The sequence below is a fragment of the Orcinus orca genome, chromosome X (genome assembly GCF_937001465.1).
Source record: "Orcinus orca chromosome X, mOrcOrc1.1, whole genome shotgun sequence".
In the NCBI taxonomy this organism is placed as follows: domain Eukaryota; kingdom Metazoa; phylum Chordata; class Mammalia; order Artiodactyla; family Delphinidae; genus Orcinus; species Orcinus orca.
Genome location: NC_064580.1, coordinates 32,691,566 through 32,719,473, shown reverse-complemented (window position 1 = coordinate 32,719,473; position 27,908 = coordinate 32,691,566). Strand labels below are relative to the sequence as shown.

General features: G+C 45.2%; 3 protein-coding genes and 1 pseudogene across 3 annotated transcripts in view; 1 reads left to right on the top strand and 3 right to left on the bottom strand.

The window, feature by feature from the left end:
• The window catches only part of CFAP47 (cilia and flagella associated protein 47), a 541,109-nt gene that overhangs the window by 429,022 nt on the left and 84,179 nt on the right, over positions 1-27,908 (bottom strand).
• On the bottom strand, positions 11,825-14,317 carry LOC101278963 (melanoma-associated antigen B4-like). Its single transcript, XM_004286684.3, has one exon. It carries the CDS (start codon positions 13,712-13,714, stop codon positions 12,668-12,670), a length of 1,047 nt encoding a protein of 348 aa, XP_004286732.2. The 5' UTR covers positions 13,715-14,317; the 3' UTR covers positions 11,825-12,667.
• On the top strand, positions 22,893-23,269 carry LOC125963065 (ubiquitin-conjugating enzyme E2 D3-like). Its single transcript, XM_049704807.1, has one exon. It carries the CDS (start codon positions 22,901-22,903, stop codon positions 23,267-23,269), a length of 369 nt encoding a protein of 122 aa, XP_049560764.1. The 5' UTR covers positions 22,893-22,900.
• On the bottom strand, positions 25,226-26,852 carry LOC125963095 (melanoma-associated antigen B4-like; annotated as a pseudogene).

The window sequence follows — 27,908 nt, the reverse complement described above, 5'->3', positions numbered from 1 at the left end:
CAATTTCTTAAAATCAGGAATAAAAGAGAGGACATCTTTACCAACTCTACATCAATAAAAAGGAGTATGAAAGAATACAATGAACAATCATATGCCAACCAATTAGATAACCTATATGACATGGACAAACCCTCAGAAAGACACAAACTTCTGAAAATGGTTCTAGAAGAAACAGAAAATCTGAATAGCCTAGGATAACAAGAGATTAAAGTAGGAATTTTTAAACTTCTGACAAAGAGAAGTCCAGAACCAGATGGCTTTGATGAATTTTACTGAACATTTAAAGAATTAGCACCAATTCTACAAAAACTACTCCAAAAATTAAAGGGAACACTTTCCAAATCCTTCCATACCAGTTTTAGGCTAATGTAAAAAGTAAAGACATTCAAGAAAATAAAACTACAGACTAATGTCCTTTATGAATATATATGCAAAACTCTACCAAACATTATCAAATTGAATTCAGCAACACATACAAAGGATTATCCACACTATGTACAACTATGTAAAACTCCTTTGCCATGTAACATCACATATTCGGTCTTGGGAAGAATTTTTTGGATTAGACTTCAAAAGCACATACAACAAAAGTAAAAAATAGACAAGATTGCATCAAACTAAAAACCTTCTGTTGAGCAAAAGAAACAGTCAACATAGTGAAGAGACAGCCTACAGAATGGGAAAAATACTTGTGAACCATCTAACTGATATAGGGTTAATATGCAAAATATATAAGGAACTCATACAAATCAAAATAAACTAATAACCTGGTTAAAAAAATGGGCAGGTGCAGCAGAAACTAGGTGGCGGGTAGGGAGTGAGCAGCTCCGCGTCGCCACTGCACCTACAGTGTGCCTCGGTAGTGGTGAGTCCTGGTACAAGACCACAGTTTGATAAGCCGTCTCCTACTGCATTAAGGATGGCCAACCTCAGCATGAGATAGGCCTCTGGACATTGATGGCTTAAAGTCTTTCTATAAAAATCTACTACTGGACAGATCTTCAAGATGGCGGAAGAGTAAGAGGTGGAGATCACCCTCTGCCCCACAAATACATCAGAAATACATCTACATGTGGAACAGCTCCTACAGAACACCTACTGAATGCTGGCAGAAGACCTCAGACCTCCCAAAAGGCAAGAAACTCCCCACGTACCTGGGTAGGGCAAAAGAAAAAAGCAATAAACAGAGACAAAAGAATAGGGACGGGACCTGCACCAGTGGGAGGGAGCTGTGAAGGAGGAAAGGATTCCACACACTAGGAAGCCCCTTCGCGAGCGGAGACTGCGGGGAGCGGAGGGGGAAGCTTCGGAGCCGCGGAGGAGAGCACAGCAAGAGCGGTGCGGAGGGCAAAGCGGAGAGATTCCCGCACAGAGGATCGGTACCGACCACTCACCAGGCCGAGAGCCTTACGCACCAGGGTGGGCAGGGGCTGGGAGCTGAGGCTCGAGCTTCGGAGGTCGGATCCCTGGGAGAGGACTGGGGTTGGCTGCGTGAACACAGCCTGAAGGGGGCTAGTGCACCACGGCTAGCCCGGAGGGAGTACGGGAAAAAGTCTGGAGCTGCTGAAGAGGCAAGAGACTTTTTCTTGCCTCTTTGTTTCCTGGTGCGCGAGGAGAGGGGATTAAGAGCACTGCTTAAAGGAGCTCCAGAGACAGGCTAACAGCGCGGACCCCAGAGATGGGCATGAGACGCTAAGGCTGCTGCTGCTGCCACCAAGAAGCCTGTCTGCAAGCACAACTCACTCTCCACACCTCCCCTCCCGGGAGCCTGTGCAGCCCACCACTGCCAGGGTCCCATAATCCAGGGACAACTTCCCCGGGAGAACGCACGGCGCGCCTTAGGCTGGTGCAACGTCATGCCGGCCTCTGCCGCCACAGGCTCGCCCAGCACTCCGTACCCCTCCCTCCCCCCGGCCTGAGTGAGCCAGAGCCCCCTAAGCAGCTGCTCCTTAAACCCCATCCTGTCTGAGGGAAGAACAGATGCCCTCCGGCGACCTACACACAGAGGCGGGGCCAAATCCAAAGCTGAGCACCTGGGAGCTGTGGGAACAAAGAAGAGAAAGGGAAATCTCTCCCAGCAGCCTCAGAAGCAGCGGATTAAAGCTCCACAATCAACTTGATGTACCCTGCATCTGTGGAATACATGAATAGACAACGAATCATCCCAAATTGAGGAGGTGGACTTTGAGAGCAAAATTTATTATTTTTTCCTCTTTTCCTCTTTTGGTGTGTATGTGTATGCTTTTGTGTGAGATTTTGCCTGTATATCTTTGCTTTCACCATTTGTCCTAGGCTTCTGTCCGTCCCTTTCTTTTTCTAAATAATTATTTTTTAATTTAATAACTTTATTATATTTTACTTTATTTTATTCTACTGTATCTTCTTTCTTTTTTCCTTCCTTCCCTCCTTCCTTCCTTCCTTGCTCTCTCCTTCCCTCCCTCCATTCTTTCCTTCTTTCCTTTTCTTCTTTCTTCCTTCCTTCCTTTCCTCCCTCCCTCCCTCCATCCCTCCTTTCTTTCTTTCTTTCTTTCTTTCTTCTTACTTCTACTAATTCTCTCTCTTCTTTTTCTCCCTTTTATTCTGAGCCGTGTGGATGAAAGGCTCTTGGTGCTGCAGCCAGGAGTCAGTGCTGTGCCTCTGAGGTGGGAGAGCCAACTTCAGGACACTGGTCCACAAGAGACCTCCAGGCTCCACATAATATCAAACGGCAAAAATCTCCCAGAGATCTCCATCTCAACACCACCACCCAGCTTCACTCAACGACCAGCAAGCTACAGTGCTGGACATCCTATGCCAAACAACTAGCAAGACAGGAACACAACCCCACCCATTAGCAGAGAGGCTGCCTAAAATCATAATAAGTCCACAGACACCCCAAAACACACCACCAGACGTGGACCTGCCCACTAGAGAGACAAGATCCAGCCTCATCCACCACAACACAGGCACTAGTCCCCTCCACTAGGAAGCCTACACAACCCACTGAACCAATCTTAGCCACTGGGGACAGACATCAAAAACAACGGGAACTATGAACCTGCAGCCTGCAAAAAGGAGACCCCAAACACAGTAAGATAAGCAAAATGAGAAGACAGAAAAACACACGGCAGATGAAGGAGGAAGATAAAAACCCACCAGACCTAACAAATGAAGAGGAAATAGGCAGTCTACCTGAAAAAGAATTCAGAATAATGATAGTAAAGATGATCCAAAATCTTGGAAACAGAATAGACAAAATGCAAGAAACATTTAACAAGGACCTAGAAGAACTAAAGATGAAACAAACAATGATGAACAACACAATAAATGAAATGAAAAAGACTCTAGATGGGATCAATAGCAGAATAACTGAGGCAGAAGGACGGATAAGTGACCTGGAAGATAAAATAGTGGAAATAACTACTACAGAGCAGAAAAAAGAAAAAAGAATGAAAAGAACTAAGGACAGTCTCAGAGACCTCTCAGACAACATTAAACGCACCAACATTCGAATTATAGGGGTTCCAGAAGAAGAAGAGAAAAAGAATGGGACGGAGAAAATATTTGAAGAGATTATAGTTGAAAACTTCCCTAATATGGGAAAGGAAATAGTTAATCAAGTCCAGGAAGCACAGAGAGTCCCATACAGGATAAATCCAAGGAGAAATACGCCAAGACACATATTAATCAAACTGTCAAAAATTAAATACAAAGAAAGCATATTAAAAGCAGCAAGGGAAAAACAACAAATAACACACAAGGGAATCCCCATAAGGTTAACAGCTGATCTCTCAGCAGAAACTCTGCAAGCCAGAAGGGAGTGGCAGGACATACTGAAAGTGATGAAGGAGAAGAACCTGCAACCAAGATTACTCTACCCAGCAAGGATCTCATTCAGATTTGATGGAGAAATTAAAACCTTTACAGACGAGCAAAAGCTGAGAGAGTTCAGCACCACCAAACCAGCTTTACCTCAAATGCTAAAGGAACTTCTCTAGGCAAGAAACACAAGACAAGGAAAAGACCTACAATAACAAACCCAAAACAATTAAGAAAATGGGAATAGGAACATACATATCGATAATTACCTTAAATGTAAATGGACTAAATGCTCCCACCAAAAGACACAGATTGGCTGAATGGATACAAAAACAAGACCCTTATATATGCTGTCTACAAGAGACCCACTTCAGACCTAGAGACACATACAGACTGAAAGTAAGGGGATGGAAAAAGATATTCCATGCAAATGGAAACCAAAAGAAAGCTGGAGAAGCAATTCTCATATCAGACAAAATAGACTTTAAAATAAAGACTATTAGAAGAGACAAAGAAGGACACTACATAATGATCAAGGGATCGATCCAAGAAGAAGATATAACAATTGTAAATATTTATGCACCCAACAAAGGAGCACCTCAATACATAAGGCAAATACTAACAGCCATAAAAGGGGATATCGAAAGTAACATATTCATAGTAGGGGACTTTAACACCCCACTTTCACCAATGGACAGATCATCCAAAATGAAAATAAATAAGGAAACACAAGCTTTAAATGATACATTAAACAAGATGGACTTAATTGATATTTATAGGACACTCCATCCAAAAACAACAGAATACACATTTTTCTCAAGTGCTCATGGAACATTCTCCAGGATAGATCATATCTTGGGTCACAAACCAAGCCTTGGTAAATTTAAGAAAATTGAAATTATATCAAGTATCTTTTCCGACCACAACACCATGAGACTAGATATCAATTACAGGAAAAGATCTGTAAAAAATACAAACACATGGAGGCTAAACAATACACTACTTAATAACAAAGTGATCACTGAAGAAATCAAAGAGGAAATAAAATAAATACCTAGAAACAAATGACAATGGAGACACGATGACCCAAAACCAATAGGATGCAGCCAAAGCAGTTCTAAGAGGGAAGTTAATCGCAATATAAGCCTACCTTAAGAAGCAGGAAACATCTCGAATAAACAAACTAACCTTGCACCTCAAGCAATTAGAGAAATAAGAACCAAAAAAACCCAAAGTTAGCAGAAGGAAACAAACCATAAAAATCAGATCAGAAATAAATGAAAAAGAAATGAAGGAAACAATAGCAAAGATCAATAAAACTAAAAGCTGGTTCTTTGAGAAGATAAACAAAATAGATAACCCATTAGCCAGACCCATCAAGAAAAAAAGGGAGAAGACTCAAATCAACAGAATTAGAAATGAAAAAGGAGAAGTAACAACTGACACTGCAGAAATACAAAAGATCATGAGAGATTACTACAAGCAACTCTATGCCAATAAAATGGACAACCTGGAAGAAATGGACAAATTCGTAGAAATGCACAACCTTGTGAGACTGAACCAGGAGGAAGAAATAGAAAATATGAACAGACCAATCACAAGCACCAAAATTGAAACTGTGATTAAAAATCTTCTAACAAACAAAAGCCCAGGACCAGATGACTTCACAGGCAAATTCTATCAAACATTTAGAGAAGAGCTAACACCTATCCTTCTCAAACTCTTTCAAAATATAGCAGAGGGAGGAACACTCCCAAATTCCTTCTATGAGGCCACCATCACCTTGATACCAAAACCAGACAAGGATGTCACAAAGAAAGAAAACTACAGGCCAATATCACTGATGAACATAGATGCAAAAATCCTCAACAAAATACTAGCGAACAGAATCCAACAGCACATTAAAAGGCTCATACACCATGATCAAGCGGGGTTTATTCCAGGAATGCAAGGATTCTTCAATATACACAAATCTATCAATGTGATAAACCATATTAACAAATTGAAGAAGAAAAACCATATGATCATCTCAATAAATGCAGAGAAAGCTTTTGACATAATTCAACACCCATTTATGATAAAAACCCTGCAGAAAGTAGGCATAGAGGGAACTTTCCTCAACCTATTAAAGGCCATATATGACAAGCCCACAGCCAACATCATCCTCAATACTGAAAAACTGAAAGCATTTCCACTAAGATCAGGAACAAGACAAGGTTGCCCACTCTCACCACTCTTATTCAACATAGTTTTGGAAGTTTAAGCCACAGCAATCAGAGAAGAAAAGGAAATAAAAGAAATCCAAATCGGAAAAGAAGAAAAACTGTCACTGTTTGCAGATGACATGATACTATAAATAGAGAATCCTAAAGATGCTACCAGAAAACTGCTAGAGCTAATCAATGAATTTGGTAAAGTTGCAGGATACAAAATTAATGCACAGAAATCTCTGGCATTCCTATACACTAATGATGAAAAATCTGAAAGTGAAATCAAGAAAACACTCCCATTAACCACTGCAACAAAAAGAATAAAATATCTAGGAATAAACCTACCTAAGGAGACACAAGACCTGTATGCAGAAAATCATAAGATACTGATGAGAGAAATTAAAGATGATACAAATAGATGGAGAGACATACCATGTTCTTGGATTGGAAGAATCAACATTGTGAAAATGACTCTACTACCCAAAGCAATCTACAGATTCAACGCAATCCCTATGAAACTACCACTGGCATTTTTCACAGAACTAGAACAAAAAATTTCGCAATTTGTATGGAAACACAAAAGACCCCGAATAGCCAAAGCAATCTTGAGAAAGAAAAATGGAGCTGGAGGAATCAGGCTCCCTGACTTCAGACTATACTACAAAGCTACAGTAATCAAGACAGTATGGTACTGGCACAAAAACAGAAAGATAGATCAATGGAACAGGATAGAAAGCCCAGAGATAAACCCACACACATATGGTCACCTTATCTTTGATAAAGGAGGCAGGAATGTACAGTGGAGAAAGAACAGCCTCTTCAATAAGTGGTACTGGGAAAACTGGACAGGTACATGTAAAAGTATGAGATTAGATCACTCCCTAACATCATACACAAAAATAAGCTCAAAATGGATTAAAGACCTAAATGTAAGGTCAGAAACTATCAAACTCTTAGAGGAAAACACAGGCAGGACACTCTATGACATAAATCACAGCAAGATCGTTTTTGACCCACCTCCTAGAGAAATGGAAATAAAAAGAAAAATAAACAAATGGGACCTAATGAAACTTCAAAGCTTTTGCATAGCAAAGGAAACCATAAATAAGACCAAAAGACAACCCTCAGAATGGGAGAAAATATTTGCAAATGAAGCAACTGACAAAGGATTAATCTCCAAAATTAATAAGCACCTCATGCAGCTCAATAACAAAAAAACAAACAACCCAATCCAAAAATGGGCAGAAGACCTAAATAGACATTTCTCCAAAGAAGATATACAGACTGCCAACAAACACATGAAAGAATGCTCAACATCATTAATCATTAGAGAAATGCAAATCAAAACTACAATGAGATATCATCTCACACCAGTCAGAATGGCCATCATCAAAAAATCTAGAAACAATAAATGCTGGAGAGGGTGGGGAAAAAAGGGAACCCTCTTGCAGTGCCGGTGGGAATGTGAATTGGTTCAGCCACTATGGAGAACAGTATGGAGGTTCCTTAAAAAACTACAAATAGAACTACCATATGACCCAGCAATCCCACTACTGGGCATATACCCTGAGCAAACCATAATTCAAAAAGAGTCATGTACCAAAATGTTCATCGCAGCTCTATTTACAATAGCCCGGAGATGGAAACAACCTAAGTGTCCATCATCGGATGAATGGATAAAGAAGATGTGGCACATATATACAATGGAATATTACTCAGCCATAAAAAGAAACGAAATTGAGCTATTTGTAATGAGGTGGATAGACCCAGAGTCTGTCATACGGAGTGAAGTAAGTCAGAAAGAGAAAGACAAATACCGTATGCTAACACATATATATGGAATTTAAGAAAAAAAAAATGTCATGAAGAACCTAGCGGTAAGACAGGAATAAAGACACAGACCTACTAGAGAACGGACTTGAGGATATGGGGAGGGGGAAGGGTGAGCTGTGACAAAGCGAGAGAGAGACATGGACATATATACACTAACAAACGTAAGGTAGATAGCTAGTGGGAAGCAGCCCCATAGCACAGGGACATCAGCTCGGTGCTTTGTGACCCCCTGGAGGGGTGGGATAGGGAGGGTGGGAGGGAGCAAGACGCAAGAGGGAAGAGATATGGGAACATATGTATATGTGTAACTAATTCACTTTGTTATAGAGCAGAAACTAGCACACCATTGTAAAGCAATTATACCCCAATAAAGATGTTTTAAAAAAAAATTCTCTTTATCAATCCACCATCTGGAGAGAGAATAGTCTATAAGTAATCTTTTTGTTTTCATTCTGTAGGAGAAATAATCATGCGTCACTTCACTCTTCTTTTGTAAATTATTTGCTTATTTTTCCCATTTTAAAGGCTTCCCTAACATCTGTAATTAGAATTTCCCATGCCTTTTGAAGTTTATTTTTCTTAACCTTAAAAATATTTTTAGGAATAGTATGTGCTCCCTGTGGAAGACAAAGAACATAAAAAATTAAAATATGAACTGCTAGCCCTTAATGTACTTATTAGTAAACTTCCACTGCCCAATGAAGAGCCACAAAACGTAGCATCCTAACACAACAACTGTTTGTTCTCACAGATCTACAGGTTGGCTGAGGGGCTCTACTTCACGCTGTAGCTTAGCACCAGAGGGCTGGCTGGGACCTTTTCTAATGGTGATGACAGTTTTAAAAAGTGAGGTGGGTCTTATACGTGCTGTCACAGAAAGATCTTGCATTCACTTCCATTAAGTTACAAGAGCAAGTCACAGAACAATATGTACACTGTGGCCCCTGTGTGTTAAAAATTCAACATATTTTTGTAGCACATCTATGTACAAAGAAGCCTCAAATCAGCTTTAGACAGTTAATTGTGGTTACTTTTGAAAAGGGGGCTGAATTTTCGAGCAATGTTGTAAGGGAGGAGTTTGTGATTTATGTGTGTAAGAAGTTTTTATAAGAAGAATATATATGCTATGATTAGCTCTGTCATTAAAACATTTAAATGAGCCTAAGAGTAGAAATAGTAGTTGTGTATCACTCGGATTAAGTAACTGCTAACTGATGCAACAGAGAAAACCCGATATCTGAATGACTTAACACAACAGAAGTCTGTTTCTTGTGCACATAAAACCTGATGAAGGTTGGCAGAGGCTCACCTCTCACAGATGACTCCGAGATCCCGGCTATGTACGTCACGTGGCTCCACACCTCAACACGGGCTCTCTCTGTTTGCTGCTGAATGGAAGAGAAAGCACAGAGGTGCCGTACTGACTCCCTCGTGCCTTGGTCTGGAGGTGACCCTTCCTAATTACAAGTGGACTGGGAATATAGTCTCCCCAGGAACCCAAGGAGAGCAAGACAGGATGTGGATGAGGTTTGCAGTCTCCCATAAACTGGTGTATAGTGTGTGCTCAATAAAGAGCAACTACTGCAATTGCTTATGACAACAACCCTCTTAGTTAGTTGGAGGAGTTTCTGAGAAGGCCAAATTTACCTTGAAATTCACCAAGTTTTTCTTGTGCATACTATGTAAGACATGTTTTCAAATACAGGATTCCATCTAATTTCCAAAAGTACCCTGTACATCTCAGCAGAGAGGGCTTTCACCAGTACCTTTCCGCATTGCCAGTTGCAATAACCTGTGTAATCTCAGTAGGCTGGGAATTTTCTCCTAACTTTTGGTTGCATGGTCAAAATCATAGCCACCCACCACCTGACTGAACATACCTGAACACCCGAACAGGTGCCATTAAGCATATTGAACAAACAGCATCTCCCCTGGGACCGATACAGACAAGGATTACTGGGAGGATGGTGAATTACTTTTCCTTCTTATTCAAAGCTAGCATGTCTGACAAAGAACCATTTTCCACCTCCAAGAAGGACTCCAAGATGGGTTTTTAGGAATTCAGCCTCAGCAGATGTTTGTTTACACAGTGACTTCCTTGGTCCCTCCTCCTTTACCACTTAGGAAGAAGGCTTTGGTTTGGGACCCCTTAATTAAGTTCACTCATCAGTGTATGGATTCAGTGGCCAGATTCAAAGAAGACACTTCATTAAAATCCTACTGCAAATATCACGTTGTTTCAAACAAGGCCTCCCTAGCCTTGGGGTTATAAGTCAAGGCCCTGTAGAGTCCATACCAAATCAGAGTCTCGTCACCAGCAGGCTTGCAAACACTGAGAATGTGGTGGAGGCACCCAGTGGAGATGAGGAGGTGTGTAAACGTCACTGTCTGAAGTGAACAGATACATGGAAAGAGCAGCTGCTGTCCCAGGGGTCCACGGTGACGAACGGGATCTGCGGGGAGTCGGGATGCTCCGAGTCAGGGGAGGGCAGGGCATATGGGCTGTCCGTTCCTCCGGGAGCTGAGTGCAGCCTCCAGAGGAAGATGCAGAGAAGAGCTGGCCAGCAGGTCAGCTTCCAGTCTGGACACAAGGGCACACTGGGGAAGACCCAGGGGCAGGGCGCTGTGATGCCACAAAGTGCTGGGACTGGACCCCCGTGCCGGGACTGGGGCAATCAGCTCTCAGGGAAGCCTGGGGCGAGGGGCAGGAGGATCCTAGGTAAACGAAGCCCACAGACAATCCCCAAATGGTGTCTGATTCTCATGTTTACCTTCCTTCTTTAGGCCTGCTTTTAATATTTTGGCTACAAGTTCCTCTTTCTTATTGCCTGAGAGACGTCACGGAGCAGTGAGAGGAGAAATGGATTAAGAGACAGAAGGGCTGCCTCAGGCTGGGAGGAGTGGAACAGTATGGGCTCTGGAGGAATTCAGACCGGGCCGTACTCCCGGTTCTGTCACTTTACCAGTCCGGAGAATACTGCAAGTTCTTTGTCTGCCAAGTGGGTTTGATAAGCCTCATCTTATAGAACTGTCGGAACATATGTGATATATGTAAAGCACCTGGCACAGTGGCTGGCGATGTCTGGGTCTTTCATGCATGGCAGTTATTATGATGCTTGTTTTCATACCAGAAGAGACTGGTCTTCTCTGTCCTAGAGATACCCTCATCTCTAGGAATTTTTCATTTTATCCAGGAGATGTCAGAGACTATGCGGGCCTCTAGGACAAAGAAAGCTGAATTAACCAAAGTGCTCCTTAGCAAGTAACCCTGAGTACATTTTCCCTATCAGAGAATGTTGTTTCATTTGTGCAGGCAGGGGTTTCACCAGGATGCAAATCAAACCTTATAGAATTTGTGTCAAGGACCAATAATTCCCCTGCTTCCCCAAAACCCCCCCGATTTTCATGTGTTTCATCACCACCAAAATCTGGGCCCATTTAGGAGTTCTGCCAGATTACACTCAAGACAAACAAATCTCATATATTAACGCATATATGTGGAATCTAGATAACTGGTACAGTTGAACCTCTTTGCAGGGCAGGAACAGAGACGCAGACATAGAGAACGGACATGTGGACACGGGGGAAGGGGGGGTGGCATGAATTGGGAGATTAGGATTGACCTATGTACACTACCATGTGTCAAATAGACAGCTAGTGGGAACCTGCTGTACAGCACAGGGAGCTCAGCTTGGTGCTCTGTAACCACCTAGATGGGTGGGGGGAAGTCCAGCAGGGAGAGGATATATGTATACATGTAGATGATTCACTTTGTTGCACAGCAGAAACTAACACAACATTGTAAAGCAATTATACTCCAATTAAAAAAACCCGATAACTAATTAATGGAGCGGGCTGGGGCTCCTCCAGCCCAGGGCACAAAGTGCCAGCACAGGGGCTTCTCAGCATCCCACCACAAAGGAGACAATATGCATAAAACACCTGGTTTGTTTGTGCACCGTGTTCACCTGCACTGGGGCAAAAGCACTGGACCCCTGCTCACCATTATCACAGCCTCATCTAGCCCACCATGCAGCCAACTTAAAATTACCTCCCAAGGAGGGATTTGCAAAATAACCAAACCTCAAAGTGTTCTGGCTAAGAGAATTTATACTTCACTGCTCTCATCTGGACTCTCTCCCCACCATCCTCACTGGGTTTTTCCATCACACCACCTTCCTTATATAATAGCTGCTCTTATACTCTCAACATCTACATGCAGGTGCAGGGTCTTTTTTATCTTAGCATCATCACTACCAGCACAGAACCTTCCAAAGAGCAGATGCTCAATTACAGATGGGAATCAATGAGGCACTGAGTGAGGAATGTAACTTATTACTATCTAATTTTGTCGGCATTCTTGAATAAGCTAAGGACATCTAGGTGTATATCTTTGAATTTTCCAAAGAGAAAGACAAAGGTGAATAAGACAAACCAAAATTTGACTAAACTTTACTTTGCTTTTCATTTTAAAACCACAGCATTCTTTCACATTTCCAAGAAAATTCCTATTCCAAAGCCATATTATCTCAGTCCAGAACCCCAGAAACATGCAAGGAGTTTTCACATCGTACTACACGGTACCTAAACTCTTACGCTTAAACCTGATAAACAACAACAAATATGTGATCCATGTCATTTATAAACTTGGATTCTGAATCTAAAGAAACATTCTAGTGAAAGAAACATTTGAAAGATACTAGTGTAAAACAGGAACACAAAGAAGATATACATTATGAGCTTTCCAGCCCCAGCTTAGCCTCTCACTACTGAAAAGGTTGGCAGCGTTGGTCAAACACAAAGTGAAGAAGCTGCCTCAGACCTCACTAAGGGTGGGAGGAACTGCTAGACATGACCTTGGAAGGCGCACTGGCCTTGACTCGAGTACCAGCCCTGGCTGCAGCTCTGGCTCGGGCTCGGGCTCGGGCTCTCTCTTCCTCATCTTTCAGAGCCTCCTCATAGAGATCTGGTAAGGCACTGGGGACGGTACCAGTCACCTTGGCCATAAACTCCAGGACTTTCATCTTGCTGGTTTCAGCGTGGGCTCTCCGGCCCCACAGGAGCTCATAGCACGGGAGATCGCTGTCGCACACCTGACGATACACCAGGTACTTTTCCTGCACCAGATCTTCTGTGATAAGCTTCCTGGGCTCCCCAAAGATTATGTGACACCTTCCAACATAAACACCCAAACCATTCAGGAATTCCCAGATCTCCTCCTCAGAGGCGCGGTCGCCATGCAAGAAGATCACACCGAGGACAAGCATCAGAAGCCCATTCTTCCGAAACCGCCCGCCACTGCTCTGACGCCCATCATCGCTGACATGTAGCTTGCTGACAAGGGCATAGGAATCACCACCCGGCTTGACTTCCTTCAACTCAAGACCAAAGACCAGCTGAACACACTCAGCAGCTCTCCTGAGGATCTCAGGGAACTTCCTCTTGTACCTTTTGTTCACAAGCTTCAGCAAGTCTGCCTTTATAATGGGCTCTTCCACTGTATACTTCTCCAGCAGGAATTCTATCAACATTCCCACCTTCTTGATCAGAGGATCTCTCTGAAAGCTCTCACCGGAGGCTGAAGGCTGGGAGGAATTTCTCCTTGCCTCAACCCGGACCTTGGCACGCACATCAGATCCTGGGCCTGAAACCCCTGCAGCACGAGAGCTAGTGGCTGGGGCTCCCTGAGGCTCCTGGCGAGGGCCAGCAGCAGGGGAGCTCGGGGGAGTACCCCGAGAAGGAGAAGAGGGGCACGAGGGCGACTCTTCTCTCTGTGCTGCAGTGGCCTGAGCACCCCCGAGATTCTGGGTCTCCCTCCGGGCCTGGTGGCGCTTCTCGCGGGCACGGAGCTTACTCTTCTGCCCCCGAGGCATGACTATGGGCAGGGACAGCAAGCGGGGGAGTGGGCAGGAGAGCAGGTGATGCTGGAACCTGGAGGAGGGAAGGTGAGAGGGTGTGAGCACCTTCAGCAGGGAGGTCCCACCCTGACTTGAAGAAGGCCGCTCTGCACGTTTCCTTGAGGGCACTGCTCTAGGAACCACTAGGCTCTTGTTCTTGGTCAGCCTGTCCCCTGAGAACCCAGGGTAAGAAGCGAGAGTGAGTGAGCCTCAGGCTACAGCCTGCCAGCCCTGCCTGTGGCTGACGGCGGTGACCACAGATCCTGGTAGGGTAGGCCCTCTCTGGGTTCCAAGGGTCCCTTTCGTTCACAAACAGGATTGTCACATCGACTCTTGGTAGGGCCGGGACCTCTTTCCTGTGCTGCTCTAAAGGTGACACCTCAAAGCTCCCTGGGGCCCACGAGAAGGAACTGAGTCATGGACACTGTCGGGGTGCACAGCGCTGACAGTTGTGTGGGGCCTGCTCTGTCCTGAACTCGTTGGTCCTCAACCATTCAGCGTCCTCATCTTGTCGATACCAAGGGTCTGGGACCCCTCCTGCTGCCCCTGGTGTGGCACCTTCAGACGAAGGATCTCGTCTCCCTTAGAAATGATACAAAGAAATGAGGAGCCTCCGCCTGACAACCATGCTCTGGGCCTTCAAGGGCTGAGCAGAGGCCTGGGCAGGACTCTTTATTATGCCTTTGATTCGGTGGAAGGGGGGTGTGCTACCTTCAGTCGTCATTCACAGTCCCCACTGGGTCTCCTCGGAGGATCTGGGGGCTCCTTTCTCTCTTGACTTGAGGACATTTCCTCACAGTACGGCCCACAGCTCCCTGAGACCGAACAGTGGAAGTGACGATGGCCTTACCTGGCCACAGCGCCCCTAGTCTCCAGAGGCTGAAAGCTGCAGCAGGCAGGCTGAGGCCCTATAACGTGTGGTCCTCCCTCACGGTCCCCATTTCTCACTCAGGGGAGGGTCTACGGTTCCTCCCTCTGCTGACCCATCACACCAAGATGCTGACTTCCCTGTGAGTTCCGAGTGGGGAACTGATGGGCACTTCTGCCTCACATCTGTGCCCGGGGGCGCCTCTAGGAACGACAATGGAGAGGGACTCTGCGCGGTCCCCGCTGGCACGGGGTGGACTTCCCCCCACAGTCCTCAGCATCGTCTCCGTGAGTCCTGGCAAATCCCGGAAATCCTCCCTCCGCTGATCTGAGTTCGCTCGCATTACATTAAGATTCTCACCTTCCTGAGATCCCCAAGATGAAAGAAAGGGTGAGCCACTGCCAGTCACCCCCGTCCATGCCCTCCCTGGGTTGGTAGCAGGGGCTGGACTCCGCGGGACCCCACTGTTGCGGCATCGTTGGCCTCTTTCGCCCTCACTCAGACGGCATCTACGCTCCTCCCTCAGCCCACCTGAGTCTTCTGGCCTCAGATCAAGGCCCACATCTGCCTGGGTCCCTGGGGCCCGAAGTGAGGGGTGACACATCAGGCTACCTCTACCTGGGGTTTCCCAGGGCTGAGGGGGGTGGGAGTTTGTGGGCCCCCACTGCTTTGGGTGGGTGTGCATCTACATCATCCCTCAGTGTCCTCACCCTGACGCACAGCAGGACTTGGACATCCTCTGTGTCTTGGCTTGACGTCTATCCCCTCATACTAAGGCCCCCAACTCCCCAAGACCCGCTAGAAAGAAAATTTTCTTGTCTCTCTAGCTACAACTGTGTGTGGACTTGCAATGCTGACAGGCAGGAAGAGATTCTGTGGCCCTCACTATTGTGGTGTAGGTGGTCCCCTCAATTCTCAGGGTCCTCTCCTTGGTTCCTGGCATTACCTGGAAATCCTCTGGCTGCTCACCTGAGCCCATACTCCCATCAAGGAGGTTCCTCACCTCCCTGCCATGGTCCGGGAAAACATGAGTGATATTCATCAGGTCACCATGCCTGAGTCTCCCTCCCAGGTCTGAGAGTAGGGATGAGATTCTATGTGGTTCACTTCTTTCTGGGTGGGGCTCCCTCACGTCCACTCGGTGTTACCACCTTGACTCTCGTTAGGAACCAGGCTTCTTCCCTATGTTGAATGAGGCCTCTCCCATTAGACCCAAACCCTGACGTCCCTGAGACCACCCTTGGAGGAACTGAGAGGGCAATTCAGCCTGAGAGCTCTAAACCTGGCTTCCCAGGGTGAAGGCAGAGGTGGCACTTTGTGGGGTCTCCTCTGTTCTGGGGGAGTCGGTTGTCTCATTCCTCACATAGACTTTGTGCCTTGACATCGATCATGGCCTGGGACTCCCCTTCTTCTGCTGAACCGGGAAGCCAGCCCTTAAAGCAAGGCCCTCATCTCCCTCAGACCCCACAGGCAGAAGTTAGGGGGCACCTGAGCCTGCCAGCTCTGCCCTGGGCCTCCCGGGGCTAACGGCAGGGGCGGCATGAGATGCAGCTCTCTCCACTGTGTATGGAGCAGTCTCCATTTCCTCACTCAGGATCTTCACCTTGACTCTGCACCCTGCCTGGGACTTTGCCCTCTGCTGACGTGAGCCCATGACCGTCAGAAAAGGTCCTCATCTTCCTGGGACCTGAGCTTACAGTCAGAGTGAGCCTCATTCTGCCAAAGCTGATCTGGGGCTCGGCTACACCTGGTAACAGCAAGGGTGGGACTCTCCGACCCCACTGTTCTGGAGTTGGTGGCTCCCTCAGTCCTCATTCAGGACTCTGGCGTCCAGTCCGGGTAGGGTTTGGGATTCCTCCCTCCACTGACCCGAATCTACATGCCTCAGACCGCAGCTCTCACCTCCTTGAGTAGCTAGAAGAGAAGTCGGGGGCTCCACATCCCGGCTACCTTATCTGGGGACTCCCAGGTCTGAGAGCAGGGCTGCTGATTTGTGCAGTTCCCTGTTTTCACGAGAGGTCTGCTTACTAACACTGATGGTCCTACCTCTGCTTCTTTTAGGGCCAAGTCTCCTCCCTAAGCTTAATGGGGTTGCCTTATCTATCCATCCACCCATCCATCCATCCATCCATCCATCCATCCAACTACCTCTTGTTTTACATTTCATACCCTTTACGCATTTACTTCGTAACTGGTAGTTTGTATCTCTTAACTGTCCTCACCTAATTTCTCTCCTCCCCCAACCACTTTTGCTCTCTGTATCCATAACTGTTTCTGTTCTGTTGTTTGTTCATTTGTTTTGTGTTTCAGCTTCCACGTGTAAGTGAAATCATACAGTATTTGTTTTTCTCTGTCTGACTTATTTCACTTAGCGTACAGAACACCCCCTTGGTCCACGCCCCCGCCCTTTCTTTTTGGCCGCACCATGTGGCACGTGGGATCTTAGTTCCCCTACCAGGGATCGAAGGTGCGCCCCCTGCAGTGGAAGCGAGGAGTCTTAACCACTGGACCGCCAGGGAAGTCCTGCCCCCTTTCCATAAAGGCCTTTCTCTACCCGAACGTTCCCTAGCCCCCAACCCCACTTCCCACCCCAGGCAGAAATGAGGGGTTCTCTCAGCCTGAATTACTCTAGAGCATCGCACGAGTGAAGGCGGGAGGGGGCCCCGTGCAGTCACGCCTTTCGGAAGGAGGGACCCTCGTCAGCTCTGAAGGTCCCACTTTTCACCTGCTGGGGACAAGACTACACCCTTTGCCTAAGAAGCCGCCCCCTCTAGACAAAGGCCCTCCACTCTCTGAGGCCCTCCAGACGGCAACTCCTCTGGCATATAGGTCAGATCAGGGTCTCATGCTGCTGATGGCAGGCAGGGGCGGGAGGCGGGGGGTCACCTTTGTTATGGGGAGAGGGGGGCGGGAAGGTCCCTGCAGGCTACATTCAGGTTCTCACCGTGGCTCCGGACGAGTCCTGAAAACCCACACTCGGACAAACAAACGCCGCAGCTCCCGGTCGGGCTCCTCGCTTCCGAAGCGGAAATCCGGGGGAGCCGCATCCGGCGCTGCGTGGGGTATCCGAGGGCTGACGGTAGGGGCGGGACTCTGTGGGAACGCCCACTGTTCGGGGTTCAGCGGCCCCTGCCTCCTGCCGGTGCCGTCTATCAGAGCCCGGGACCCCTCCCTCTATGGTCCCGGGTCCTCCAGCCTCCGAACCAAGCCCTCACCTCCCCGAGGCCCTAGTGGAGGGACGTCAGGGCGCTGCTCCGACCATCTCTGCCTGACAAGACGGGCGCCACCCTGTGAGCCTCCCTCCTTGGGGGAGAGACCCCCTCATTAGCACTGAGGGTCCTCACCTTGACTCTGGTTATGGCCAAGACGTCCCCCTCTGCAGAACTGGAGTCTGATCCTGCTAGATGAGGCCCTTCCCTCCCTGAGATCACTCGGGTGGAATGAGGGGATGACTCAGCAGTAGCTCTTCTGGGTCTCCCAGGGCTAAGAACTGTACAGAAGTCTATTTGGCCCCCTCTGCTTTTGGGGGTCCCCTCATAACACTCAGCATCGTCACATGAATTCTTGTTAGGGCTCAGGTCTCTATCTCTCTCTCTGCAAAACTGAGGCCAACCCCATTAGACAGAGACCCTCACCTCACTGAGACTTTCCAGGCTGAAATCAACCTGACATCTATGGCCAGAGCTTCCCGGGGATGACAGCATCAGAGATTTTTCCGGGGCCTCCTTTTATGCTGTGCGTGCTACCCTTAGTCCACATTCAGATCCTCACCTTGACACATGATCAATCCTGTAACTCCACTCTCTGCTTTCCTGAAGCTGCTTGTCTTACATCAAGATCCTACTCTCCTAAGAATTCCAAGTTGAAAGTCAGGGTGATCCTCATATGACCATAGTCCATTGGGGCCTCCACGAACAGGCAGCAGGGATGCAACTCTATAGGACCTCACTGTTCTGGCTGGGTCCTTCCGTGATTCCTCACTCAACATGCTCACTACATCTAACAAAGCCTGGCACTCCTCCTTCTACGGAACTGAGGTCACTCTCCTTAGTCTTTGGATAACTCCTATATTCAGGGGTGATCGTCTCCTCGGTCCTCATTCATGGGGGTTCTTATATCAGCTTCTGTCTCTTGATTAAAGGCTTCCTGGGAAATGCATATTCCTACAAACATTTGACCGGTTACCCTATTGCAAATCTTGGGAGAAAATGGGTCTCTGTCCCGAAAGTGATGTAAGATTAGGAAAATACAGCACAAATTAAGGAACTCAGGACAGATGTTACGCTGTCAGAGAAAAAAAGCTGATATATTCCTTCTCTTCACCAGCCAGACTTAGGGTAGTTCTAAAATATTTACTTTCTACATAGAAGGATAGAGCCAGATAATCTTGTAAGCCCCTGATCATTTGAGGGTATCTGATTTTGCACATGCAGATGATCATATTGTTACCGAGCATTATCTCTTTCTCTCCTTTATTCATATCTCTTGTTTATTTCCGTATCTGTACTGCTGTGGGTATGTATTCCAATCCAGTGTTTTGGTCACAGAGTCCTTCTTTTCATCACTCAAGATACATTTTGAAGTGGTAGAAGACAGTGAATTAACTGACTCATGATCAGCCTCAGGCTGGGAGGAGTGGAATGGCGCGAGCTCTGGACAAATTCAGACCAGAGGTCCAGTCCCAGCCATGTGACCTATTAGCTGTGTGAACTCAGGTCCATCACCAAGCTCTGTGAGCCTCAGGTGAAGTGGCTTTGTTAAGCCCTATTTTGCAGGGCTAGTGGCATGCAGGTAATGTATGTAAAACACCTGGCACAGCGCCTGGACCACATTGAGACTTTACACAATGTCTGTTTTTACCATGATTATGATTATTTTGGCTGCAGACGATACCACCCACCCTGAAGGAATTTTTAAATCCAGGAGATATCAGAGAATATGTGGCATTCTAGGACATGGAACACCAAATCAGTCCAAAATGCTGTTTACAAAGAATCTTTAATTTCCCCAATAAATCAAATATGAAAATTATATTTTCCTTCCAACTGAATGAAATTCAAATATTCTAGAATTTGCTTCCAAGACTAACTCTTTCTTCCTTCCAAGCTGCCCTTTCATCTAAACTAAACAACCCCTATCGTCATTAATTTTACCGTCACCAAAAATCTACACCTCTCGTAGACTTTGCGGAATTACAACCAAAAAAAAAAAAAAAAAACTGAATGCGAATGCCCTTTTAATAGAATGGGCTCTGACTCCTTGTCCCCCAGCAAAGAGTATCAGCCCACTGGCTTCTGAGTTTCCAGTTTCAGACTACTGTCACCTTTATTTCAAAGATACTCCTTGGAGATGATGTGCATAAAACACCTAGGTTGTGCACTGTGTTCACCTGCACTGGGACAGGAGCACGGGGCACGTTCCATCCCTGCCCTGGGTGGAGATTTCTCTCTGGTTTACTCATGATTTCAAAGTAACTGTTAAGGGCAGTTTTCCATTCCAGGCTTAAGTCTCTCAACTCTGAGACCCACCATCTGAGGGTCTGGCCCCTGTTCAGTGTTTCCACAGCCTCACTGGCTGGCTTACCATACGGCCTAACTTAAATTTATCTCCCACTGCAGGACTTTTATATTGTCCTAAAGTCTCAAAGTGCCTTGCATCAGGACATTTACACTAGACTCCTCATGAGGAACCCCTCAACCCCCACTTCTTACCCCTTATTTTTATTGGGCCTTTAGATCTTCATTCACCAGCTGCTTTCTATGAATGCTGCTCTTAGACTCTAGAATTCTACAGGCAGGGGTTGGGTCTATGTTTCTTAGCATCCCCAGTACCATCCAAAAGCCTTCTGAAGAGCAGACGCTAAATTGATATTTGAACAATTAAAGATCAGGGCTTCCCTGGTGGCACAGTGGTTAAGAATCCGCCTGCCAATGCAGGGGACACGGGTTCGAGCCCTGGTCCGGGAAGATCCCACATACCGCGGAGCAACTAAGCCCATGTGCCACAGCTACTGAGCCTGCGCTCTAGAGCCCGCGAGCCACAACTGCTGAAGCCCACGTGCCACAACTACTGAAGCCCACGTGCCTAGAGCCCGTGCTCTGCAACAAGAGAAGCCACCGCAGTGAGAAGCCCACGCACCGCAATGAAGAGTAGACCCACTCGCCGCAACTAAAGAAAGCCCTTGCAGCAACCAAGACCCAACGCAGCTAAAAATTAATAAATTTAAAAAATAAAAATAAAAAAAAAGAGCACATGTGCAAGAAGGCAAAATACTGTGATTTCACTTCTCCCACATTCTTAAATAAGCAAATCCAGGTATATATACTTCAATTTTACAAAGAAAGACTACAAGGAATAAAACAAACAAGAAGTGAATACCTCTTCAGATTTTTTTTTCTGTATCTCATGATCACACAGACTTTACTGTGGAATAATTTCCTTTTTCACAAAAAATCCATATTCCAATGTTCTGAATGACAAGAAATGATTCAAGGATTTCCAGTTTGTGTTACATAATACCAAAATTCTTATTTTTCAACCTGATAAGCTGCACTAAATGTGTGAGTCATATCATTAATAAACTTAGACTCTGAAGCTAAACACATCTTTAATTGAAAGGAACAACATTTAAAAATAGAAAAAAGAAAAATCTCCGATTTGTGCATATTGTCTAGGAACACAAATATATGTTGTGTTCCCATGAGCCACACCTTGGCCCTCCACTAGTTGGAAGACTGACTGCTTTCTTTAAATACAATGTGAAGTATCCGCTCAGCCTTCACTAGGGACCGGAGGAGCTTTGGGACATGCCCTGGAACACCCACTGGCCAGCGTAGCAGTATGAGCCCTGGCTGCAGCTCTGGCTCAGGCTCTCTCTTCCTCATCTCTCAAAGCCTCTTCATACCAGGATGGGAAGGCACTGGGCTTGGTATCATTGACATTAGCCCCAAACTCACACATTCTTTTATATATCTATATCCATAACTATCCTGGAAGCACCCCATATTAGTTTACAAAGATCATGCTCATTCTTTTTTATAGCTACATAGTATAGTACTCCACTCTGTGAATATACCATGTTTTTATCAATTAATATATTCACGGACATTGCAGTATTTTCACATTGTTGTGGATGTGTCTTCGGGGTTAATTTCTGAAAAATTGGAGTTACTGGCTCAAATGTAAATGCATATTTCCTTTTGTTGTATCGCCAAATTCTGTTTATGTTCTAATCTCATTCTTTGACGTGTAGCTGTCCAGCTACACGTCAAAGAATGAGATTAGAACATTCTCTAACATTACATACAAAAATATACTCAAAACCAATTGAAGACCTAAATATACGAGTGGAAACCATAATGCTCCTAGAAGATAACATGGGTGGAACACTCTTTGACATAAATCATAGCAATATTTTTTTGGATCTGTCTCCTAAAGCAAAGGAAATAAAAGCAGAAATAAACAAATGGAATATAATTAAAGTTAAAAGCTTTTGCACAGCAAAGGAAACCACTGACAAAATGAAAAGACAACCTGTGGAATGGGAGAAAATATTTGAAAATGATATGCTCAATAAGGGGTTAACATCCAAAATATATAAACAGCTCATATAACTCAACAGTTAAAAAAAACCCCAAATAACCCAATCGAAAAAATGGGCAGAAGACCTAAATAGACATTTTTCCAAAGAAGACATACAGGTGGCCAACAGGCAAACGAAAAGATGGTCAACATCATTAATCATCAGATAAATGCAAATTAAAACTACCATGAGGTATTATTACCTCACACCTATCAGAATGGCCATCATCAAAAAGAACAGAAATAACAAATGCTGGCAAGCATGTGGAGATCTGTACACTGTTGGTGGGAATGTAAATAGGTGTAGCCACTGTGGAAAACAGTATGGAGGTTCCTCCAGAAACTAAAAATAGAGCTACCATATGACCCAGCAATTCCACTCCTGGGTATGTATCCAAACGAAACAAACGAACAAACAAAAAACAACAACCCCACCCCCTCACTAAGTTGGATGGTCTCCTTCAGGTTCTCGATGGTTCTCTGAGCCTGAGGGTTTCCACCGCTCATCTACCCTTCCCCCCAGCTTCGTCTACATGCCTCTGATCCCACCCTCCCAGTCCAACCTCTCTGTTTAGAAAGAAGGTGCCTGTGTCTGGCAGAGCCAGGATAGGATGAACAGACAGTCCTTCCCAGCCGCCCAGATAATCAAGAGTTTTGACCGGATCTTTGAGCACACACCAAGACTGTGAGGGGCCAGAGGAAAAGCACAGACTATGGTGCTGAAAGGGATTAATAAGGAACTTAGTGATTTGGCCCGTGACCCTCCAGCACGCTGCTCTGCAGGTCCAGCTGGGGATAATATGTTTCATTGGCAAGCCACAATTATGGAAGCTAATGAAAACCCATATCAAGGTGGTGTATTCCTTTTGACAATTCATTTTCCTACAGACTACCCCTTCAAACTACCTAAGGTTGCATTTGCAACAAGAATTTACCATTCAGACATTAACACTAATGGCAGCATTTGTCTCAATATTCTAAGATCACAGTGGTCTCCTCCTTTAATTGTTTCTAACGTTCTTTCATCCATTTGTTCACTGTTATATGATCCAAACCCAGATGACCCCCCCCCAGTGCCATAGACTGCATGAATCTATAAAACAGAGAGAGAGAAGTACAAAAGAATTTCTCAGGAACGGACTCAGAAGTATGCCAGGTATGCTGCCTCAAAGTCAGAATAACCTGCATTATAGCCAGAATAAACTTTAAATTACTGTTAAAAAAGGAAAAAAACACTAATTCGAAAAGATGCACGCACCCCAATGTTCATAGCAACATTACTGACAATTGCCAAGATGTATATACCACATCTTCTTTACACACACACACACACACACACACACACACACACACAATGGAATACTAGTCAGCCATAAAAAAAGAATGAACTTTTGCCATTCTGCAACAACATGGATGGAGTTGGAGGGTATTATGCTAAGTGAAATAAGTGAGATAGAGGAAGAAAAAGACTGTATAATACCACTTATATGAAGGATTTCAAAAATAAAGCAAACTAGGGAAATATGACAGACTCACAGATATAGAGAACAAACTAGTGGTTACCAGTGGGAAGAGGGAAGGGGGAGGGGCAGGGGAAGGATAGGGGATTAAGAGATACAAAATACTATGTATAAAATAAATAAGCGGGCTTCCCTGGTGGCGCAGTGGTTCAGAGTCCGCCTGCCGATGCAGGGGACACGGGTTCGTGCCCCGGTCCGGGAAGATCCCACATGCCGCGGAGCGGCTGGGCCCGTGAGCCATGGCCACTGAGCCTGCACGTCCGGAGCCTGTGCTCCACAACGGGAGAGGCCACAACAGTGAGAGGCTGGCGTACCGCAAAAAAATAAAATTAAAATAAAAAAATAATAAATAAGCTACAAGGATATATTGTACAACAAAGGGTATATAGCCAATATTTTATAATAACTGTAAATGGAATATAATCTTTAAAAATTGTGAATCACTCTGTTGTATACATGAAACTTATAAAATATTGTACATCAACTATACCTCAATTAAAAAAGATCTACTCTCTTAACAACTTTCAAATATACAATACAGTATTATTAACTATAGTCACCATGCTGTACATTACATCCCCAGGACTTCTTTATTTTGTAAATGGTTTGTACCGTTTGGCCATTTACACCCATTTCATCCATCCTCCACCCCACACCTGTGGCAACCACCAATCTGTTCTCTGGGTGTTTTTTTTTTTTTTAATTTCCACATATAAGTGAGATCATATAGTATTTGTCTTTGTCTGTCCCTCTGTGTTATTGCAAATGGCAGGATTTCCTTTCTTTTTAAATGGCTGAATAATATCCGAAGGAGAGTGAGAGTATGACTGTGTGTGTGAGTGTGTGTGTATCACATTTTCTTTATCCATTAATGAACACTTACGTTGTTTTCATGTCTTGGTTATGGTAAATAAATGAATATGGGGGGGTTGTGCAGATATCTTTTCAAAAAAGTTGTTGTTTTCTTTTCCTTCAGATAAATTTCCAGGAGTGGAATTGCTGGATCACACGGTAGTTCTAGTTTCAATTTTTTCATGAACCTCTATACTGTTTTCCATAGTGGCTGCATCAATTTACAGTCCCATAAAATCATATTTTCTTGAATAATTTAAGCACATCCTAAATGCAAAAGGTATATATCTTTTCCTAACTTTAAAAGGTGTATATCTTTTAAATTTTGGAAAAGAAAGACTGAATGGAGTACGCCAAACCCATAGGTGAACAATTTTAATTTGTTTTCTCTATCTTCTTATCCTATTTTACTGGGGAGTTCTTTCACATTACCAAGGATATCCCTATTCCAATTCCATGCAGTCTTGTTCTGGATCACATAGATGATTTAAAAATTTTCAATTTGTATTTCAAAAAACAAAATTCTTACTTCTAAATCTGATAAAGAGCAATAAGTGTGTGCCCATGTCATTCATAAGCTTATGTTCTGAATCTAAATAAACTTTCTTTTGAAAAGAAAATCACTTGAAAATTACCAAAAAAATAAGCCAACAGGAATTTATGCATATCAGGAACACTGGTTAACAGGCTTTTCCAACCACAAAGTGACGAATCAGCCTCTACCTCACTAGGGGTGACAGGAGCGACTGGATGTGGCCCTGGAATGTGCACTGGCCGTGGCAGTAGTGCCAGCCCTGGCTGCAGCCCTGGCTCGGGCTCTCTCTCCCTCATCTCTCAAAGCCTCTTCATACCAGGATGGGAAGGCAGTGGGGACCCTATCATCGACCTTGGCCAAAAACTCCAGGACTTTCATTTTGCTGGTTTCAGCTTGGGCTCTTGATCGCTGTCACGCATCTGATGATACACCAGGTATTTTTCTGCACCAAATCTTCTGTGATAAGCTTCCTGGGCTCCACCAAGATGAAGTGCCTCTTTCCATCAAAAACACCCAAAACATTCAGGAATTCCCAGATCTCCTCCTCAGAGGCGCGGTCGCCATGCAAGAAGATCACACCGAGGACAGGCATCAGGGGCCCATTCTTCCGAAACCGCCCGCCACTGCTCCGACGCCCATCATCGGTGAGATCTAGCTTGCTGACAAGGGCATAGGAATCACCACTCGGCTTGACTTCCTTCAAGTCAAGGCCGCAGACCAGTTCCATGTGCTCAGTGGCTCTCCTTAGGATCTCAGGGAATTGTTTCCTGTACATTTTGTTGACAACCTTCAGCATGTCTACCTTCATGATGGGTTCTTTTATATTTCTGCAGTAGGAATTGCATCAACATCCCTGCCTTCATGGTTAGAAGGTCCTTCCGTAAGCTCTCAGTGGAGGTTGAGGCTTTAGAGCGACGTGCACTTTCTCGTCTTGGCTCTTGACATCTTTTTCAGACATTGTGCATGAAATAGCTGAGAAGTAACGATGGTGGATGTGGATCTCTGAGGCTCCTAGGAATGCCAGCCATCAGGGAGTCCAAGGAAACATCCCCAAAACAGGAGAGGAAGAGAAGGGGGACTCTTCCCTGCTCAGTGGTTTGAGCACCCTGGAGATCCTGGGTCTCACCCCGGGCATGCTGGCATTTCTCATGAGCACTGAGTTTACTCTTGTGACCCTAGGGAATGATGAGTGTGATCAGGAACAGCAGGCAGGAGTGTGGGTGATGCCCGCACTTGGAGGAGGGAGGAGGAGGGGGAATGAGATGATGTGAGGACCTTCAGCAGGGAGATTCCACGTAAGCTTTAACCAAGTCCATCTCTGCAGGTTTCCTTGAGGGCACTGCCCTAGGACTCTGCAGGGCTCTTGTTCTCCTGGTCAACCTGTCCCTGAGAACCCAGTGGAGAAACGGTGAGCCTTAGGCTGCAGCCTGCCTGCCCTGTGTTTTACTGACTAGGGTGACAGCATGGTTGATAGTGGGGCCACTTGTGTTTTTCAGTGTAGGGGGTCTTCTATGTTTAGCTTCAGGATTATCATGACAGCTCTTGGCAAGGCCTGGAAACTCCCCTCTCTGTTACTCTAAAATTGACACCCCAAAGCTCTCCAGGATCCACAAGAAGGAAGTGAGAGGGGCACCTCAGCCCACCACTCTTATCAGGGGGAACCCAGTAGTTAAAGCTCTGTGGGTACCTCTCTGTCCTGAGCTTGTTAGATCCTAAGTCATCATTTGGAGTCCTCACTTGGATACCGCACAGGGTCATGGACTCTTCCTTTTGCTGACTGGGGGCTGGACCTTCAGACCAAGGATCTCACCTCCTTCCAGAACTCATAAAAAATGGGATGGGGATCCATGAAAGAAATAATTGATAAGCTAGATTTCATTCCCTTAAACTTCTAATCTGCAAAAATACACCATCAAGAGAACAAGAAGATGAGCTACAGTCTCAGAGGAAATATTTGCAAAAGACAGATCTGATGAAGGCTTTTATCCAAAATATACAAAGAACTCTTAAAATTCAATAAGAAGGAAACTAACAACCCGATTAAAAAAATGGACAAAAGATATGAACAGATAACTCACTAAGGAAGATATACAGATGGCAAACAAGCATATGAAAAGATGCTCACCATCATGTACCATTAGGGAACTGCAAATTAAAATTACAACCAGAAACCACTACGTGCCAAAATCCAGAGGACTGACAGCACCAAATGCTGGTGAGGATGGGATTCAACAAGAACGCTTTCATTGTTGGTGGTGATGCAAATGGTATAGCCACTTTGGAAGCCAGTTTGCAAGCTTCTCAGTAAACTAAACATATTCTATACTGTTGGTGGGAATGTAAATTGGTCCAGCCACTATGGGAAACAGTATGGAGGCTCCTCAAAAAATCAAAAATAGGGCTTCCCTGGTGGTGCAGTGGTTGAGAGTCCGCCTGCCGATGCGGGGGACGTGGCTTCGTGCCCGGGTCCGGGAGGATCCCATGTGCCGCGGAGCGGCTGGGCCCGTGAGCCATAGCCGCTGAGCCTGCGCGTCCGGAGCCTGTGCTCCGCAGCGGGAGAGGCCGCAGCAGTGAGAGGCCCGCGTACGTCAAAAAAAAAAAACCAAAAAATCAAAAATAACATATGATATTATCGGCAATCCCACTACTATCCAAAGGAATTGGAATCAGGACCTTGAAGAGATATCTGCATTCCCATGTTCATTGCAGCATTATTCCTAATAGCCAAGCTATGGAAGCAACCTAAATGTCCACCGATGGATGAATGGATAAAGTGTAAAGTATACATACAATGGAATATCATTCAGCTTTAAA

Coding starts and splice junctions, on each gene's coding strand:
- LOC101278963 (XM_004286684.3), bottom strand. CDS start 13,714: ATGCCTCGGGGGCAGAAGAGTAAGCTCCGTGCCCGCGAGAAGCGCCAC.
- LOC125963065 (XM_049704807.1), top strand. CDS start 22,901: ATGGTGCTGAAAGGGATTAATAAGGAACTTAGTGATTTGGCCCGTGAC.